Source organism: Lepus europaeus, chromosome 17 (genome assembly GCF_033115175.1).
Source record: "Lepus europaeus isolate LE1 chromosome 17, mLepTim1.pri, whole genome shotgun sequence".
Lineage (NCBI taxonomy): Eukaryota > Metazoa > Chordata > Mammalia > Lagomorpha > Leporidae > Lepus > Lepus europaeus.
The window spans coordinates 67,062,598-67,078,837 of NC_084843.1; the positions used below are offsets into that span (position 1 = coordinate 67,062,598).

At 53.9% G+C, this 16,240-nt stretch overlaps 1 protein-coding gene across 3 annotated transcripts; it reads left to right on the top strand.

The window, feature by feature from the left end:
- The first annotated feature begins 1,439 nt into the window (after positions 1-1,439).
- RPS24 (ribosomal protein S24) lies at positions 1,440-7,069 on the top strand. 3 transcript variants are annotated; one of them, XM_062214357.1, is made up of 6 exons: positions 2,519-2,611; positions 3,163-3,228; positions 3,327-3,536; positions 4,198-4,308; positions 6,609-6,629; positions 6,985-7,069. In XM_062214357.1, exons 1-5 carry the CDS (start codon positions 2,534-2,536, stop codon positions 6,609-6,611), a joined length of 468 nt encoding a protein of 155 aa, XP_062070341.1. In that variant the 5' UTR covers positions 2,519-2,533; the 3' UTR covers positions 6,612-6,629; positions 6,985-7,069. The 3 variants fall into 3 exon arrangements, with proteins under 3 accessions (XP_062070342.1, XP_062070341.1, XP_062070340.1); XM_062214358.1 differs by lacking the exons at positions 2,519-2,611; positions 6,609-6,629 and adding an exon at positions 1,440-1,503; XM_062214356.1 differs by lacking the exon at positions 6,609-6,629.
- Positions 7,070-16,240: the final 9,171 nt, after the last annotated feature.

Below are 16,240 nucleotides of genomic sequence, written 5' to 3' on the forward strand. Positions count from 1 at the left end.
GGTTCTCTGTGGCCCTGTCTTTGTGTGTCAGTGCTTTTTCAAATAAATAAGTTAAAAGCCTAAAACAAAATTTGATTTGTTTGGGAAGAGAGAGAGAGAGAGATCCTCCATCCACGGTTTTTCACTCCCCAAATGGCTGCAACATCCAGGGTTGGCCTAGGCTGAAGCCAGGAGCCAGGAGCTCCATCCAGGTCTCCCATGTGGTTACAGCAGCCAAGTCCTTCGGCTGTGCTGCGCTGCTTTCCCAGGTGCATTAACAGGGAGCTGGATCGGAAGTGGAGCAGCCGGGACTCCAACCGGCGCCCATATGGGATGCTGGCACTGCAGGCGGTGGCTTTACCCACCACACCACAGCCCCAGCCCGTTACTCTCCCATGTTCATATGCCATGGAGCCCCAGTAGTAAAACAACATCCCTGCCAATGGCCTGGGAAAGCAGTGGAAGATGGCCCAAGTCCTCCCGCCTGGGAGACCCGGAGGAAGCTCCTGGCTTCTGGGGGCCTTTGACCTGGCACAGTCCCGGCCATTGTGGCCGTCTGGGGGAAACAGCGTATGGAAGATCTCTCTCTCTAACTGCCTTTCAAATAAAATAGAGAATTAAAAAAATTTTAAGTACTAGTATAGAGCACAGTCCTGGAGTCACGGAGCCCACGGGAATCTAGAATCCCTACTTAAAAGTCGTGTGACCCTGGGCGAGTTAACAACTTCCTTGTGTCCTAGCAAACTGGGCTAGGGAGCTAGTTGGTGAGCAAAGGAGCAGAGACTTGCTGCCGTCTCTGTGCCTTAGCCATGGCCCTGCTAGAACCCCTACGCCAGGAGCCTGGAACTCCATCGGGGTCTCCCGCGCGGACGGGAGAGATCCAGGCGCTGGAGCCGGCACGCTGCTGCCGTCCACGGTGCGCAGCAGCGGGGAGCTGGCGTCGGAAGTGGCGCTGGGAACCCGGGCACGGGGACGTGGGCTGCAGGAGCCCCAGCTGGCGGCTCGGCCCGCTGCGCCACCACGCCTGCACCAGGGCCTGGGTCTTCCCGGTCTACACTGCGGGCTCCCGGTCCACACCAGGTCCTCGGAGCTTCTCCTGAAACGCGCCCGCTTGCATTCTTGGTATGTCTGCTTCAGGTTAAGCAGCACGGATATTTGGGCCTAGCAAGCAAAGACAGGCAGCTGCAGAGTGAGGGGCTGGCGCTGGAAGACCTCCCAGGATGCCCTCCAGGCTTGCTGTGCTCTTGTGCAACCCCACGCGTCGACAATTCGGCCCGCTGTGGTGGAAGCCGCTGAAACTCAGCCCTTGCACTGGCCAGTCTGCAAACCTAGGGTGTGGCCACAGCTCGGTGACGCGGGACCCCAGGCACTTTCAATCAGGCACTGGCGCGGCCAGCCCCGCGGCCCAGGCCACGCCCCCACGCCGACGTCGCCCGGGGGCCTTCCGTGCGCGCTGATATGATTGGTCGGCAAAGAGTGGCTCTCTTTTCCTCCCTGGCTGCGTGAGGGTCTGCCGCCATCATGGTGAGTTTCTCCAGCCTGACCCCTCTCATCCGTCTCGTATCCGAGCCATCCTTCGTCCCTCGGCCCTTATGTGTGACATGCAGCTGCGGGAAGCCCGGCTGGTTTTTTTCTGGCCGTGTCTGACGGGGGCCGGTTGCCGAGGGCCTCGGAGCGACTGGCGAAGAGTCGGTGCTGTCGGGCTTCGCTGCTGACCCCGGCATGCCGGGCTCCCGGCCTTGGAGACTGCGGGCGCGGTGGAGGGCGCCTGACGGCCTGGCGGAGCACAGTGGGTTGGGTGGAGTATAGACCCTCGGAGGCACGTCCCGCCCGGAGCGCCTAGCTGGGGTAGGCGCCGTGCAGGGGACGGCAGCCCGGGGGGCGAGGCAGGGGCTGGCGGCGCCCGAGCGAGACCGTGCCCGCGTGGAAGTTAGAAAACCCGTCGGGCGACTGGGTGCTCTTATCGGGGAAAATTAGCCCCGGGAAGGGATGGCTCACGAGGTGGGCTTGCGTGCGTCCCGACGGGTCGGCGCGGGCATCGAAGGCTTAGCACCTGTCTGTGACCGCACCTGCAAGCTGTTTGCTCCCTGGCCCTTTGCTTTCAATAAATGAGTGCCGTTGCCCTGTTACCTTTGTGGTTCGAGGTGTTGTGGCTGTCAAGCCGGTCTCTACTAGAACAAATGTAAGTAAAACAGAAAGGTTTGCCAAAACAGCTAGGGTTTCGTTTTGTAGGGTCTTTTTTTTTTTTTTTTTTCTTTCTTAAACTTCCCTTGTTACCGAACCCGTGTGTACCCACTGGCGAGTTGTCCAAAGAAAGCTTGTTGAAGGGGACAGAACTATAGATCTCCCTAGGTGTGCTGTCACGTCGAAAAGTTAACTCCGCGAGGTTTGGAAACGGAAATGCAGTACCCAAGTCTTACTGCGTTAACACATACCAATGCGTGGAAAGTTAAAACGAGTGCCATGGAGAGGAATTTAATTTGGCCCGGGTCTCACTTGCTGCTTTTAAGCCCGGCCTCCACCTCCAACTTTTTGGTAAAATTCCTTGTTAGTCATGGTAAGCTTACCGGAAGCCAGCATTCCTTGCCAAGAACTTAGGGGAAGAACAGTTCCGAAGCGACTGCCCAGTTTCGTGAGTTCTTGACCCTTCGGGAAGTGCAGATTCCGTGCAGGTGGTGAGTGCAGTGCTCGCCTCGGGTTTGTGTAGAGGTAGACCCTGGGTAGGTGAGGGTACCGTGAGCCAGGATGGTTTTCAGTAGGCAGAATGGAGACGTGATGGGTTGTCTCCAGTCGGGGAGGGGGTGGTGGGATGATGCTCCCGGTGTCTTGGCTGAGGCCAAGAAATCTTACAAGTAATGTTAAACACAAGGCACAGCCCCCACCACGAGGCCATAGCCACTGCTGAGGTAGAGGAGCCCTGCTCTGGAGCGAGCCCCTTGACAGGGCTTGTGGGTTCACACAACTGTGGCCTGCCCTTTCCTGGGGCGCTTGCTTGTCGGGAGTGGGAAGTCACCTTTCCCTTTTGCTTCTTATGGACGCTTTCCAGCGGTTGGTTCACGTGCGGCGAGCACTTGAAATGGGGCACTGCAGTGGAGGAAGTAGTCACATAGCCAGTGTGTATGCAGTTGGTAGTACTAGCTCTCGGGAATGGAGTCTTCTAACGACTGGTGTGGTCTGTTTCAGAACGACACAGTAACCATCCGGACCCGGAAGTTCATGACTAACCGACTGCTTCAGAGGAAGCAGATGGTAAGCGAGGGCACGCGGGTCCGGTTGTGCGGGGGACTGCGGTTCCGGTGAAGGTGAAGTTCCCTGGGGCGGACAGTACACTGGGTGTCTCCTTCCAGGTCATTGACGTGCTCCACCCTGGCAAGGCGACTGTGCCGAAGACAGAGATTCGGGAAAAACTGGCCAAAATGTACAAGACGACTCCCGACGTCATCTTTGTGTTCGGATTCAGAACTCATTTTGGTGGTGGCAAGACAACGGGCTTTGGCATGATTTACGATTCCTTGGATTATGCTAAGAAAAATGAACCCAAACACAGACTTGCAAGAGTATGTGTCTTTTAAATTTGTTCAGCATTGTGTTGTGGGTGTACAGGAGGGACAAGGCCGTGCAGATGTTATAGGACCCTAAAGGGGCTAAGAAGGTTCTTTGGTTTGTGTTATAGATAGGACATGAGGATTCAGAATATTGTCTTGGGTTTGGAAGGGCGGGTACAATAGTGCTCACATAGCAGGCCAAGGGTAAGGGTCATTTTCCAGAGAAATACATAGTTTGGAAAAATGGCACCAAGTTGAGTGAGGTCCTTTGAGTTTGGGCTTATATCTTGCAACCATGGCAGGCTCTCTTGATATCTGCTTGGTGTCAGACACTACAGAGGGGACTGGGCAGGAGTCCTGGCTCCTAACAGCACACTGCCTTTTCTCTTGTGGTTGCTGTGGCACTTTGTGATGTGCTCTGGGGAGGTCTGCTGAGGGATGATGTTGAGGCTGTGGAAAAGTCTCTTGGCAACAGGAGCAGCAAAGGCAGAGGGAGGGTAGCTGCTTCTCTGGACAGGCAAGGGGAGGAGTTGGCAGACAGCCTAAAGCAAGCCCTCTGGGAGGTGGCAGGTTTGGTAGTGGGCTTCTTAGCTCTGACCTGGTCGCTTTGCTCCCAGGGGAGTGGGTGCTGATGAGTTAATGTTTGCTAGCCTGTGCATTCTTGTTCCTTCAGCATGGCCTGTATGAGAAGAAAAAGACCTCAAGAAAGCAGCGAAAGGAGCGTAAGAACAGGATGAAGAAGGTCAGGGGAACTGCCAAGGCCAACGTTGGTGCAGGCAAAAAGGTACAGTTTCTCCAGGAAAACTGCCATTTGTGGGTCTTCAGTGTTGAGAAAGGAGCAACTTTGTTAATGACTTTTCTTAATGTTTCTTCCCCTCCCCTTCTTCTGGATGACAGAAGGTAACGTGTTCTGCGAAGCTGTGTGGCATCGTAGTGTGTCTACACACCAGTAGAGTAGCTTGGCCCTCCCCACCAGCTCTGATTAGTGCAGCATGGGGGCCACATTGGTGCAGTGATCCTGGTGGGCGCTTGGCAGGCCCTGTCGAGGAGAGTCTCCCTTTCACTGCTCATTGGCATGGACTGTTAGAGGGGAGCAGCTCTTGGTCCCTGGGATTAAACTCCCCGGATCCTGGCCTAAGGAACAGTTGGATCAATGTGGCCCATGCTTGCCTGGCACGCTGTAGAGGCGTCGAGATCCTAGCATTGCTTTCCTCCAATTAGTCCAGACCTAGATGATTTGAATGATAAGCAGCTTTGTACCAGCTTTGCTAGCTAGTTGTAATAGTTGAATTAAGGTGGTGGGTTGTTAAATTATCAAATAATCAAGTGTTCTGTGAATTCTTTTGCCTTCTCCCTCTACTTTCTTGGATTTGTTGTTCATCAGAAATGAAGTGTCTAGCAGGTACTGAGATTGTAAGCACGGTGTGGGGATGCATCACCTTCACTGAGTTTGCTTTGCATGTGAGCTCTTGGATAACGATTTTATAGTGTGATCCAGCTTAATGTCAATGCCATTTTAAATTAGTGTATTATGAGCAAAGGAGAACGACTTTGGGATCATGTTCACTTTGGAGACTCAGAAGCGCATGTTAAGTGGAGAAATGACTCACGGAAGGAAGATAGGTGCCACCTTTGCAACTTGCACTTGGGAAATGCTCTGTCTCGGATAACAACACGCTTGGGGAGACTGCGGTAGTTAACGCTGGGCTTGGAGAGGGCCATGTCGCCTGTGAGCCGTCTTCCCCCAGGAACCACGAGACCAGTGGATTCCTGGGCAGCTCCGGTGAAAGCTGCTCAGTGACACCTGGCACAGCCTCCGTCCTGGTAGTCTCCCCTCAGCCACCTCCCAGCGTTTTCTTCTTTCTTTAGTTTTCTGTGTGGTGTACCCTTTTTATAGGAAGGTTTTTGAGATAATTATAAATTTACATCAGAGCCTTTGGTAGGTAAGTCCTCCTGTGAACATTTGGTCAGGATGGACCACCACCCCATTTTAAACATACTTGAACAGCCTAAATTTGTGACACTATAGTGGGCTGGGGGCAGGGCAGTGGGCTTCTGAAGGAACAGTGGTTTCTGCTGCTCCTGGCTTTCTTTTATGACTCCTTACTTAGGCCGGGCAGTCAGCGTGGCATCCCTGCCCAGGGCTGTAATCACACTGACTGCCCAGCACCGTGGAGTGGCTGGTGGTTGATGAGCTGCCAGCGAGACTACCCCCCAGTGGCTTCTGGGTGGGAACCATTAGACCTGTAGACAGTGTCAGAGAGGGGCCAGAGGTTGTCCTCTGACCTAGGTTTGAACGACATTTAGTACTGAGTCTTCATTTGACCTTTGAGTTTCACGGATGGAGTGGTCGCCTTGTGGGGCTCCTGAGCTGTTGCCAGTCCTTCCAGTTGTGCTGGTGCAGTTCCCTGGTGCTGCTCTGAAAAGCCACCTGGCAGATGAGGTCACACAGGAGCACATGTACCCTGGCACCGACGCCATAATCCAGTCTGCTTCCGGTGCTGCAGAAGGTGTACGTGCTTCCTTTCGGGTGCAGCGCAGCGGTCTTTAGTGGTCTCCTATTTGAAGAGCGATTATTGTAACATTTCTGCTAAAGTTAAATTCTTTACTTACTTGCACTGCTTTTGTGGCTGTGAATGATGTCTTTTAAAGTGTGGAACCGAGCTACCTTTTTAAGACATGGTACCTTTCAGCATTTCCATTGAGGTTGAGTTAGACTTAGGACTGATTCTTGGGTCAGTGTCCGTGAGCCTGGCAGGACACTGCTGGGCAGAGCAGAGGGCCAGGGCTCAGGTGTGCACATTTCATCCACACGCAGGCGCTGGCCCACCTGGACATGGTAGCACGTTGGCATCATGATTGTGAAGTCATCATGCCATCTTCGCACAGGCAGGAGTCCACAGAATTGGGAGGATTAATCAGCCAGTGTGTCTGGGGCAGGCTGTGTACACGGTCCTCAGGACCCACACGGCCGTTTCTGAGGTGTCTGATTGCATGCACTGAGACGGTTCTGGAGTTTGAAAAGGGACTATTAATGAAATGTTTTTTTCCCCTTTCTTCCTCCCTTCCCCGCCACTGATTCAGTGAGCTGGAGATGGATAACAGGTATAATTCAAGCTTTTCCTGTAGATTGTTCACCTACTTGGTTTACCAATGTGATAAGTTTAAAGAGCATGTAAATCATTTAGAGATGGATTTACCAGAGAGTTATAACCTTGTAAATTACTAATAGCATGGTTTTGTTTTTAAAATGTAGTTAATATTTAACCCATTTTTGTTTTCTAACTTGAACGGTTGTTTTATTTCTTAATGTTACATTGTGTTAATGACTTTACATAATTTGATTCTAGGTTATCAATTGTTCTGCATGAATGTCATTAATTTTAGGATTTGTTGAAGACTTTGAACTTTTAAAAGAATTTTAAAGATAGTTGCTAACTTCATCTTTTTCTCTTCACAGCCGAAGGAGTAAAGATTTTGCAGTGAATCTTATCTACAGTGATTGTGCGAATTTTTCATGGGAATTAATAAACTGTAAAACTTTCTCACATGTCTCTTGTTTGAGCTATATTTGAAATTCAGCAGCGGTTTTATAGTTTGCTGTTACTGCAGATTTCAGTGGCTTCCGAGTTTACGTGTTCCATTAAAGCATTCAGTGGAAACTTGGTATAATAGAATGTAGTTTGTCCTTTTAAAAAACAAATTTTTAATTCCACTTTTCCAAGAACTTCATACACTTCACTTGAAAATTTATTTTCATTTTATTTGAAAGGTAGACAGATGGAGGGATTTTCCACCTTGGCTGGTTCACTGCCCACATGTCTGCCAGCCAGGGCTGGGCCACACTGAATCCAGGAGCTTGGAACTCCACACCTCCCACCTGGGAGGCAGGGGCGCACATACTTGAGCCATCAACCTACTTCTTTCTCCCGGGGCTCACGTAAGCAGGAAGCGAGATTGGAAGTAGAGTAGCTGGGACTTGAGCCCGGCACAGGAAGGGATGCAGGTATCCCAAGTGGTGGCCTAACTACTGTGCCTCGTGCATGCCATACCCCAATTTTTTTTTTTTCCCCAAACTCAAGCCATTTAATTGGAAATCCAGAGACAAATCTTCATCTACTTGTCCACCCTTCAAAGCCAGGAGCCTGGAACTTGAGCTTGGGTTTCCTGTGTGGGTTGCTGTGTCGAATGTGTATTCGCAAGTTGGGGTCTGAGGTGGAGCCAGTGCTTGAACCAGGCAGTCTGGTGTCTGCTGAGCCCTGCGCACGCTGCCTTTCACTGTAACAGCGAGGCTGTCAGGTGTGGAGTATCTGCAGCGTGCTTGCATTTAGGTGTAGTTGGATTGGCTCGTGTTGCTCTTGGCCATCTGTGTGGTTGGATGGACTGTTAGCTGAATCTTCTGTCTTCCTAGACTGCCAGCTTCAGTAGGAATGAAAATGATTGGGTCACATTGTCATTTCCCCTGGAGTAAACAGGATCTGTTGATGGGTTAACTGTTGCTGGCTTTTTCCAAATTTTTTTTTATTTGAAAAATCTCTGGTTCATCTCTGAAATGTCCACAGTGGCTAGGGCTGGGCTTGGCTGAAGCTAGGGCCTGGGGTCTCCCATGTGGGTGGCAGGGACCCAGGGACTTGGGCTGTCACTGCTGCCTCCCAGCGTCTGCCTTAGTAGGAAGTTGGAGTCAGAATCCTTACCCTGGTATGGAATCCAGATGCTTGGATATGGACTGTGGACATCTTAACCTCTGGGCCAAGCTCCTGACCTGGCAGTAGTGCATGGAGGCCAAAGGTGGCAATAGGAGCTGTAGTTCTGTGGGACAAGGCAGGGGAGGGTCGTGGAGTGCTGGGAGGGGAGCTTAAGGTGAGGCCAGGGGTGGGGCTAGCGGGAGCAGTGGGTGGTCTGCTGCAGATGTGATGGGAAGATTAAGGGCGTGGCTGCAGGGAACCTGAGCAGGGCGGAAGGTCGGTTCTGCTGCTGGGCGTGTCTCTGCAAGGGCAGAATGCAGTCATTCAGCCAGTAGCCTCTCTAGAGAAGGGAATTGGGATTAACGTGGGATGTCACAGAAGGCAAACTGGCAGTCTCTGTGAGCTTGGAGTAGTTTAGAACTTGGTAAGTTTTATGTAAAGGCCCAGATATCCAGTTGTGAGCCAGCAGCTGCAGCCCAGCCTTCTGTGGGGTGATGGCTGGGACCCTCGGGATGGGGGTGTCTCCAGGCCACTGTCACCTGCCTGTCCCCTCTGCCTGCTTCTCTGCCATGGAGTCCGTCTGAGGGAGTGCTCACTTGGCCCTTGAGTGGGTGAACTTCAGCTGCGGCTTTCACGGTGACCTGCTATCCTTCCCAGACCTGAGGCTGTCTTGAGGCTCAAGGGGTGCCCTCGCTGTGAGATGAGTATGTGGTAGGCAGCTGTGTGACAAGAAGCGAGAACTTGTAGGCCCTCACTCTGAATGTGGACATTTGTGCTGTTGAGCTTGAGGATTCCTGGGGAAGGAGCATCTCACAGGCCCTGACGGTAGCCAGACAGCGCTGTGCTGTCAGCAGACATGGGAAGAGCTTTCGCAGAAACGCAAAGTGATGCCTCCTCCCCGCTCCCCGCTTGGCACTGTGGGAGATTAGCTTACTGAGAGGTAGCAGGCATCTTTGAAGAGTGGCGAGGAGAGAAGCTAGAGGCAGTCCTGGGAGAGGGGCTGCTATAAAGTGTAGTGAATTCTTGGGGTGCTGCATAGCTTGCCCTGCACCCTGGAGTCATTTGTTGCTGTATCCTGCTTGTGTGGTCAGGCAGCTTTGGACTAGCCCTTCCTAGCAGGATGGTGGTTTGGGCGTGCCCATGAAGACAGCACCTTACACCATACTGTCATGGAGCTAAGGCAGGCCTCTAGTCTGAACAATTCCTTCAACCTGCACGATGCCAGGTGTGGTCTCCCAGCCAGCCGGTTGTGGGGCTGCGATTGGAACGCACTTGTCTGACAAGCACTGTGCATTTGCTCAGTCTCAAATACTGACTCCGCAGCTCTTCTCTGAGCTTACAGGGGTATGTCCGAGACTTAGGTTTGTTTACCAACGATGTGCCCAGCGACGTGCCACTTACCGTGGCGTTGTTGAACAAGTGTTAGAGGCCAACCAGACTCCCCATCTGAGCTCTTGCTGTGTGCATCTGTCCCTGTTGTAGGTCCTGGGGAGATGCGGTAGTGTCTGCCCTCAAAGCTCAGAGGAGGTTGAGTAGCTTACCCCGGACCTCACAGCCTGGCTTGTGTTCTTAGCATGAGATAGCAGATAGTGCCTGAGTGTCAAAGGAACCAGGACCAAGAAGGCCAGTGCAGGGAGCCTGGGCCTGGTGGGCTTCCAGGAGGAGTAGCACCAACTGGGGCAAGGGCACTGCATGGTTGCTGGATACATGGGAGCAGAGGTCTCGTCCAAGGCCTTGAAAGAGGAGGAGAGAAGCAGGGAGAGAGGAGCACGCAGGCAGCTGTGGGATGGTTATCAGGGGAAAGTGAGGGCCAGCCTGGGGAGGGGGCAGCAGATGCAGACTTCCCGAGGCCCTGTGTGACTGGTGGCCTCCAGCAGGGTCTTGCATGATGCGAGTCCGGTAGGAGACATGCCAATCCAAAATCAGACTTCAGATGGGCTGCAAGAGCGCAGGCGTCCGGCGTGAGGGCTGTGCTAGCGCAGTGGAGGCTGCTCTGTAGGTGTGTGTGTGGGGGTCCAGGGAGTGAATTCACCCCCACTCATTAGTTCACCTGTCCTCTGTCCCTTCTCTGTCCACTCGCCCTTGAGCCTCCTGCATGCCAGACGTGCGGAGTCAGCAGTGAGAGCCCCATCATGGTGTCCGCAGCCTCAGGGACTGGGTGCAAGTGGGACTGGAGAGGTCAGGGAGGATGTGGCATGCTGCGCTAGGGAGTTCTTAGCCTTCGACATTTTTGGTTGAATAAAAACAGTGGTGAGTTAGATCATTAGGTATTCACAGAACAAATGTGCTTGTCACGTGCTGATTTCTTCCACACAGGACATGCATGCAACTGCCCATTGTGTGTGTCAGGGAGGGGGTTTATGTATGAGGTCAGAGGTCAAGAGATGGCATGCAAGCAATGTGGCTTGGTGGGGGAGCACCTTAGCCAGCTGGGGTGGGGGGTGCGCATCCATTTCCCTGTCTCCATATTGGCCACAGGGATTCGTGAGTGGTTTCCAAGCTGGGCACCCGGGGGCTGGTTGAAAATGGATACCCAGCCTCTTGCCCTAGATGTCCAAGGTCCAGGGTCTGGGTGGCATCCAAACTCCCAGAGTCTTAACAGCTTCAAGGGGATGCTGCCCAGCAGGCAGGTTTGGGAAGCCTTGAACTGAAGATTCCTGAGGTCCCTTCTGCCTCCAAGAATTCTCTCTCCACCCGGACACAGTGTCTGTCCTCAGTGAGTTGCTCAGTGAACAGTAATGCTGTTAGGGCTGTTAGTAAGAGCGGCGCTGAGGGTAGCATGAGTGCCTGCCCAGGGACTGACACTCTGAGGGAAGGATGTGCCCCCCCCCCCCCAATTTCAAGGCTCATGGAGGTTCAGGCACGTGGTCAAAGTTGTATGGCTGTGACATTGTAGGATGTCGGGGGACGTTTGTGGAACATCTCACTGCGGGGCCTGGGGGTTGTGTGAGCTTGCGTCAGTGCACAGTGACCGGCTAAGACGGTGGACAGCATCCTTATCACCTGAGAACTTGTTAGAAATGCAGGTTGCTGGCCATGCTCAGAACCTGGGCAGTCGGCGGTTTTCCTTTTTAAAGATTTATATGTTTATTTGAAAGGCAGAGGCAGAGAGAGTTCTATCTTCCATCCGCTGGTTCACTCCCCAGATGGCTGCAATGGTGGAGCTGGACCGATCCGGAGCCAGGCTGGAGCTTCTTCCAGGTCTCCCACGTGAGTGCAGGGGCCCAAGCTCTATCTTCTGCTTTCCCAGGCAATAGTGGAGAGTTGGATCGAAAATGGAGCAGCTGGGACTTGAACTGGCACTCCTATGGGATGCCGTATGAGCTTTACCCACTACTGCACAGTGCCAGTCCCAGGCGGTCTGTGTTCTAACAACTGCTCCAGGTGACTGATACAGGCAGAGCCACGGTGGGGGGTGACATTCCAGAGAGGGAGAGCTGTGGAGATCAGGAAAGACAGCACTTTGTGTGGTCCTGTTGCTGGAAGCGATCTGATGCGCCACGCGGCCTCCCACAAGGGGGCGCTGTGGGCACAGGCTTGGAAGGCGCCTGCTTTGTTGTCCAGGCCACTACCCTCGTGGAATCCTGAAAAAAGCCTGATGCCAGATCAACTGGAGAGGTCACTCTTTCTTCTCAGAGAAGGTCTAATGGGGGTGGTAATCTTGTTTATAGGATGCGGCCCTGGTAGGGAAGCTGAACCTGGAGGGCTTTGTGCTGTTCACATGTGCGTGGCCATGTCTACCCATCCGTGCCGCGAGGCCTCTGCAGATCCTGTGCAAACAGCTCTCCCCCGGCTGCAGCTGCCCAGCCAGGCGGCTTTGCGGCTTCTGTGGGAGGCAGAGCGCTGGAGCCGGCAGCCAGATGCCGGTGCGGTGTTGTACTCCAGAGCCGGGCTTCTTCCTGCTCTTTTAACAAGCGTAAGGGGGGCGGGGGGGCAGGGTGCTGGGCCACAAGCCCTGTCGGCAAGCCTTCACTCGGCCCCCCACTCTGTTCCTCCGCTCTGGGCGAGCCCCCTTTCTCCTCTGGGCCTGGGTTTCCTGCACTGTGGGATGGAGGAGAGGTGCTGAGTAGGCAGCTCTTGGCGTCCGTCTTTCTCCCCAGATTGCAAACCCTGCCCAGGGAGTCGAGGAAGAAACCAGTTGGGCTACTGCAGGACCTGGGTGTGCAGGGCTGTGAGCCCCGCTGTGTGCCATCCATGTCCTGTCTCCGTTTTGGGAGGCGTTGCCAGGGGCTTGCTGCGGGCAGCAAGGTGGAACCTGTCAAAATGGATTATTTAGAAGTCCAGATCTTCAGACACGCAGGGTTTGTCTCCGTGGATGTCTATCCTGCACTGCGGGAAGGAGGGAAGACAAACATCACGCCCTCCTGCTCTCGCTGCAGTCTGTATTTCCTCTGCAAACACACGGCCTCTGAGGGACTTCGCGGTCCCTTCATTCATCCCAGAACTGGCATCTGATCCTCGCCAGGGCACTGAATTGCCTTTCCAGACTGCTGGAAGCCCACACATCCCAGAACTGCGTGGCCCCCAAGACCGCATCTGGTCCAGCCTCCTGCTGCTCTCACCATCTTTGGTGATGTTCAGAGTCTGGTTAGAAATTGCCCGAGCTGTGACTGGTGTTGTGGTGCAGTGGGTTCAGCTGTGGCTTGCGACGCTGGGTGTCCCCTATCAGGGCACTCCATCAAGTCCTGGCCGCTGTCCCACTTCCCAAACAGTTCCCTACTAATTTGCTTGGGAAAGCAGCAGAAGATGGCCCAAGTACTTGGGTCCCTGACAGCCACATGGGAGACTCAGATGGAGCTCCTGGCTCCTGGCTTTGGGTATCCCATGTGAGTAGCAGAGAGCTGGATCAGGAGTGGAACAGCCAGGACTTGAACCGGTGCCCATACGGGATGCTGGCACTGAAGGTGGCGGCTTTACCCACTACACCACCGTACCAGCCCCTAATGCCGGCACTACAGGTAGTGGCTTTACCTGCTACACTACGGCGCCAGCCCTTGTCACTCTGCCTTTAAAAAATAAACAAATTGGGCTGGCACTGTGGCATAGTGGGTAAAGCTGCCACCTGCAGTGTCAGCATCAGGGTTGGCACTGTGGCATAGCCACTGCCTGCATTGCTAGCATCCCATACGGATGCTGGTTTGAGTCCTGGCTGCTCCACTTCCTATCCAGCTCTCTGCTATGGCCTGAGAAAGCCATAGAAGGCCCAAATCCTTGGGCCCCTGCATCTGCATGGGAGACCTGGGAGAGGCTCCTGGCTACAGATTGGCACAGCTCTGGTGTTGTGGCCATTTGGGAGAGTGAACCAGCAGATGGAAGATCTCTCTCTCTCTCTCTCTCTCTCTCTCTCTCTCTGCCTCTGCCTCTGCCTCTGCCTCTGCCTCTCTGTAACTCTACCTTTCAAATAAATAAATGTATCTTAAATAAAAAAAAGCGATCGCTCAAGCCATAGGCTCTACCTTTGGTGGAGGAAACGTGCGGAAGGAGAGGCCCTGGCCCATCAGGCCGTCTTGGAGAAGGCTGGGAAGGCTCCTCTGCTCTGTGACACGCCCGTGCAGCACGCAGGCAGTGCTGGTTCCTCCTCTGTTTGTGGTGAGGCCACAGAGGCACAGAGAGGGAGGTGACTTGCCCAAGTCCCTCAGCTCACTGCTGGTGGGGAGGGTCTTCAGTCCCCCACTGACAGCAGCTGTGCCCTCTGCTACCCGGGGGCCATTCCCTCCTGTCTTTAAGGGCACAGAGCCCTGTAGTGGTGTCGGGGGCACCTTCGTCACGCTGTTCTGTCTGGCAGCGTCTGTCACTGGTACGGAAGTGTTCTCTGGGAGGCCGAGGATTGACACGTCTGTCACTGCTGTCCCTGAGCTGGCTTTGTCATCGCTTGAATGGGAGTTGCAGGCCTTCGGCTGCCAGTCACTGACAGCAGCTTCAGCTGCCTGGAATGGTGATGCTGGCTAGGAAGCAGGGCCAGGGCGTGAACCAGGGGCTCTGAGAAGGGGATGCGCTCGTCCCAAGTGGTGTCGTAACTGCCGTGCCAAAGCCTGCCCAGTGGTGTCCTTTAAGAGGCAAGCATTTTACATTTTAAGGAATTACAAATCAATTATTTTTACTTTTGGCACTTTTGTTTTTGATACCATACATAAGAAACCACTGCCTAACCCAAGATCACTTGCTGAGCAGACCCTCTTCCCCCATGGAAAGTTAGCGCCACCTTGTTGGAAAGCAGTGAGCGATGTTGCCACTTGCTTCAGAGCAGCTGCCAGGGTCCCCACAAGGCTATGGATGTGACAACAGTACCTTTATGTTTTTAAAGATTTATTTTTATTTATTTGAAAGACACAGTTACGAAGATACAGGCAGAGATCTTCCCGTCCACTGGTTCACTCTCCAAATGGCTGCAACCGCGGGAGCTGGGCTGGGCCAAAGCCAGGAGCCAGGAGCTTCTTCTGGGTCTCCCACATGGGTGCAGGGGCCCAAGCACTTGGACCATCTTCTACTGCTTTCCCAGGCCATGGCAGAAAGCAAGATTGGAAGTGGAGCAGCCAGGACTCGAACCAGTGCCCTTGTGGGATGGTGGCACTGCAAGTGGAGGCTTAACCTGCTATGCCACAATGCTGGCCCCAATACCTTAATTTTTTTTTTTTTATTTTATAAAATGTTTATTTTAATGTACTTGAAAAGACAGATATCTTTCATCCATCTATTCACTCTCCTATAGCCAGGGCTGGGCCAGGCCTACCTGGGAGCCCATCTGGATCTCCCATATGGGTGGCAGAGGCCAAGGCACTTGGGCCATCTTCTGCTGCCTTGCAGGGCATACAAGCAGGAAGCTGGTTCGGAAGCAGAGGTGCCAGGACTTGAACCAGGCATGTGGATGTGGGATGTGGCTGTCCCCTGGTAGCTTGTCACACTGTGCCACAGCACCCAGTGCCCTTCCTTTTACTGCGCACCACCTGTCTTTGTGCCAGGCGTGCTCCCTGGATTATTTTTTGCCCTCAAAACAGTTTTTCAAGGTGGGGGTTACTACCCGCATTTGAGAGATCTAAAACTCGAGATTTACACCGCTGACCGAGAGTGGCTAAGTGGGCCTCAGACGTGGCTGCAGGGCTGGGCCATTCCCAGCGCTTGGGATCTGCTTGCAGCAGGTCCCCTCGCCCCCCAGCTTGGCTGCTGTTCCCACAGGGGCACGGTGACCAGCCGGATGCTAGCTGCAGCCAGGATCATGAGCTGCAGACTGCTTTCATAGGGTGCTGGAGGCACTCGAACAATAAGCACACTGCTTCCACAGCAGGTGGGCACCTGGAGTGAAGGGACCACTGTCCTTCCGAGCCTTCCCGGGCTCTCTGAGAAAGGGACCAAGGGGACGGCCTGGGAGGCGAGGCCTGTTAGGAGGGGTGGAGCCCCTGCTGGAGGGAGGCACTGTGGATGGAGGGCTCCTGGGTGGGCAGGGTGAGGTTCGTCCTAGAGTGTGCAAGCCATGGGAAGCGGGTAAGGCAGGAGCTGGCGGAAGAGAGCAGGCACCTGAGCTTCCTGTCGTTTCCTGGTGGGACTGCCACGGGGGCTCTTTGGGCCTTGGGCCAGGAGTAGGCCTGGGGGATTTTAGGGGTTTCTGGCACCCCCTAAAGGCTTCTGATGCTACAGGGACTTTCTGTCCATGCCGCTGGGGTTGCCCCCAGCCCAGATCTGTCATGTCTCGCCAATCCCGAGGGCTAAATTTGGAGTTTGATAACAACACTTTGGATTTATGTAGCCCGTTTCCTTGGAGGCACTTCATCTGTTATCCCATTAATTCTCATAACGTCCCTGGGCGGAAGGTGAGGGAGAGTGAGGGAAGAAGGAAGTCCCCTCCAGCTCCTTTGTGTCTTGAAGGTGAGAGGAGGTGGTGGGAGTAGGCACCCGCCGGGGCTGGGAGCAGCCTGCTTTGTAGCCCTCAGCAAGAACAGGCTGCCCTCTGGACATGGGCGCGTCTCCCAGGAGGATCTGATGCCACAGAGCGGTGACGCTGCACCTGCTGCGCAGAAGTCTTCCGGGCGAGACTGT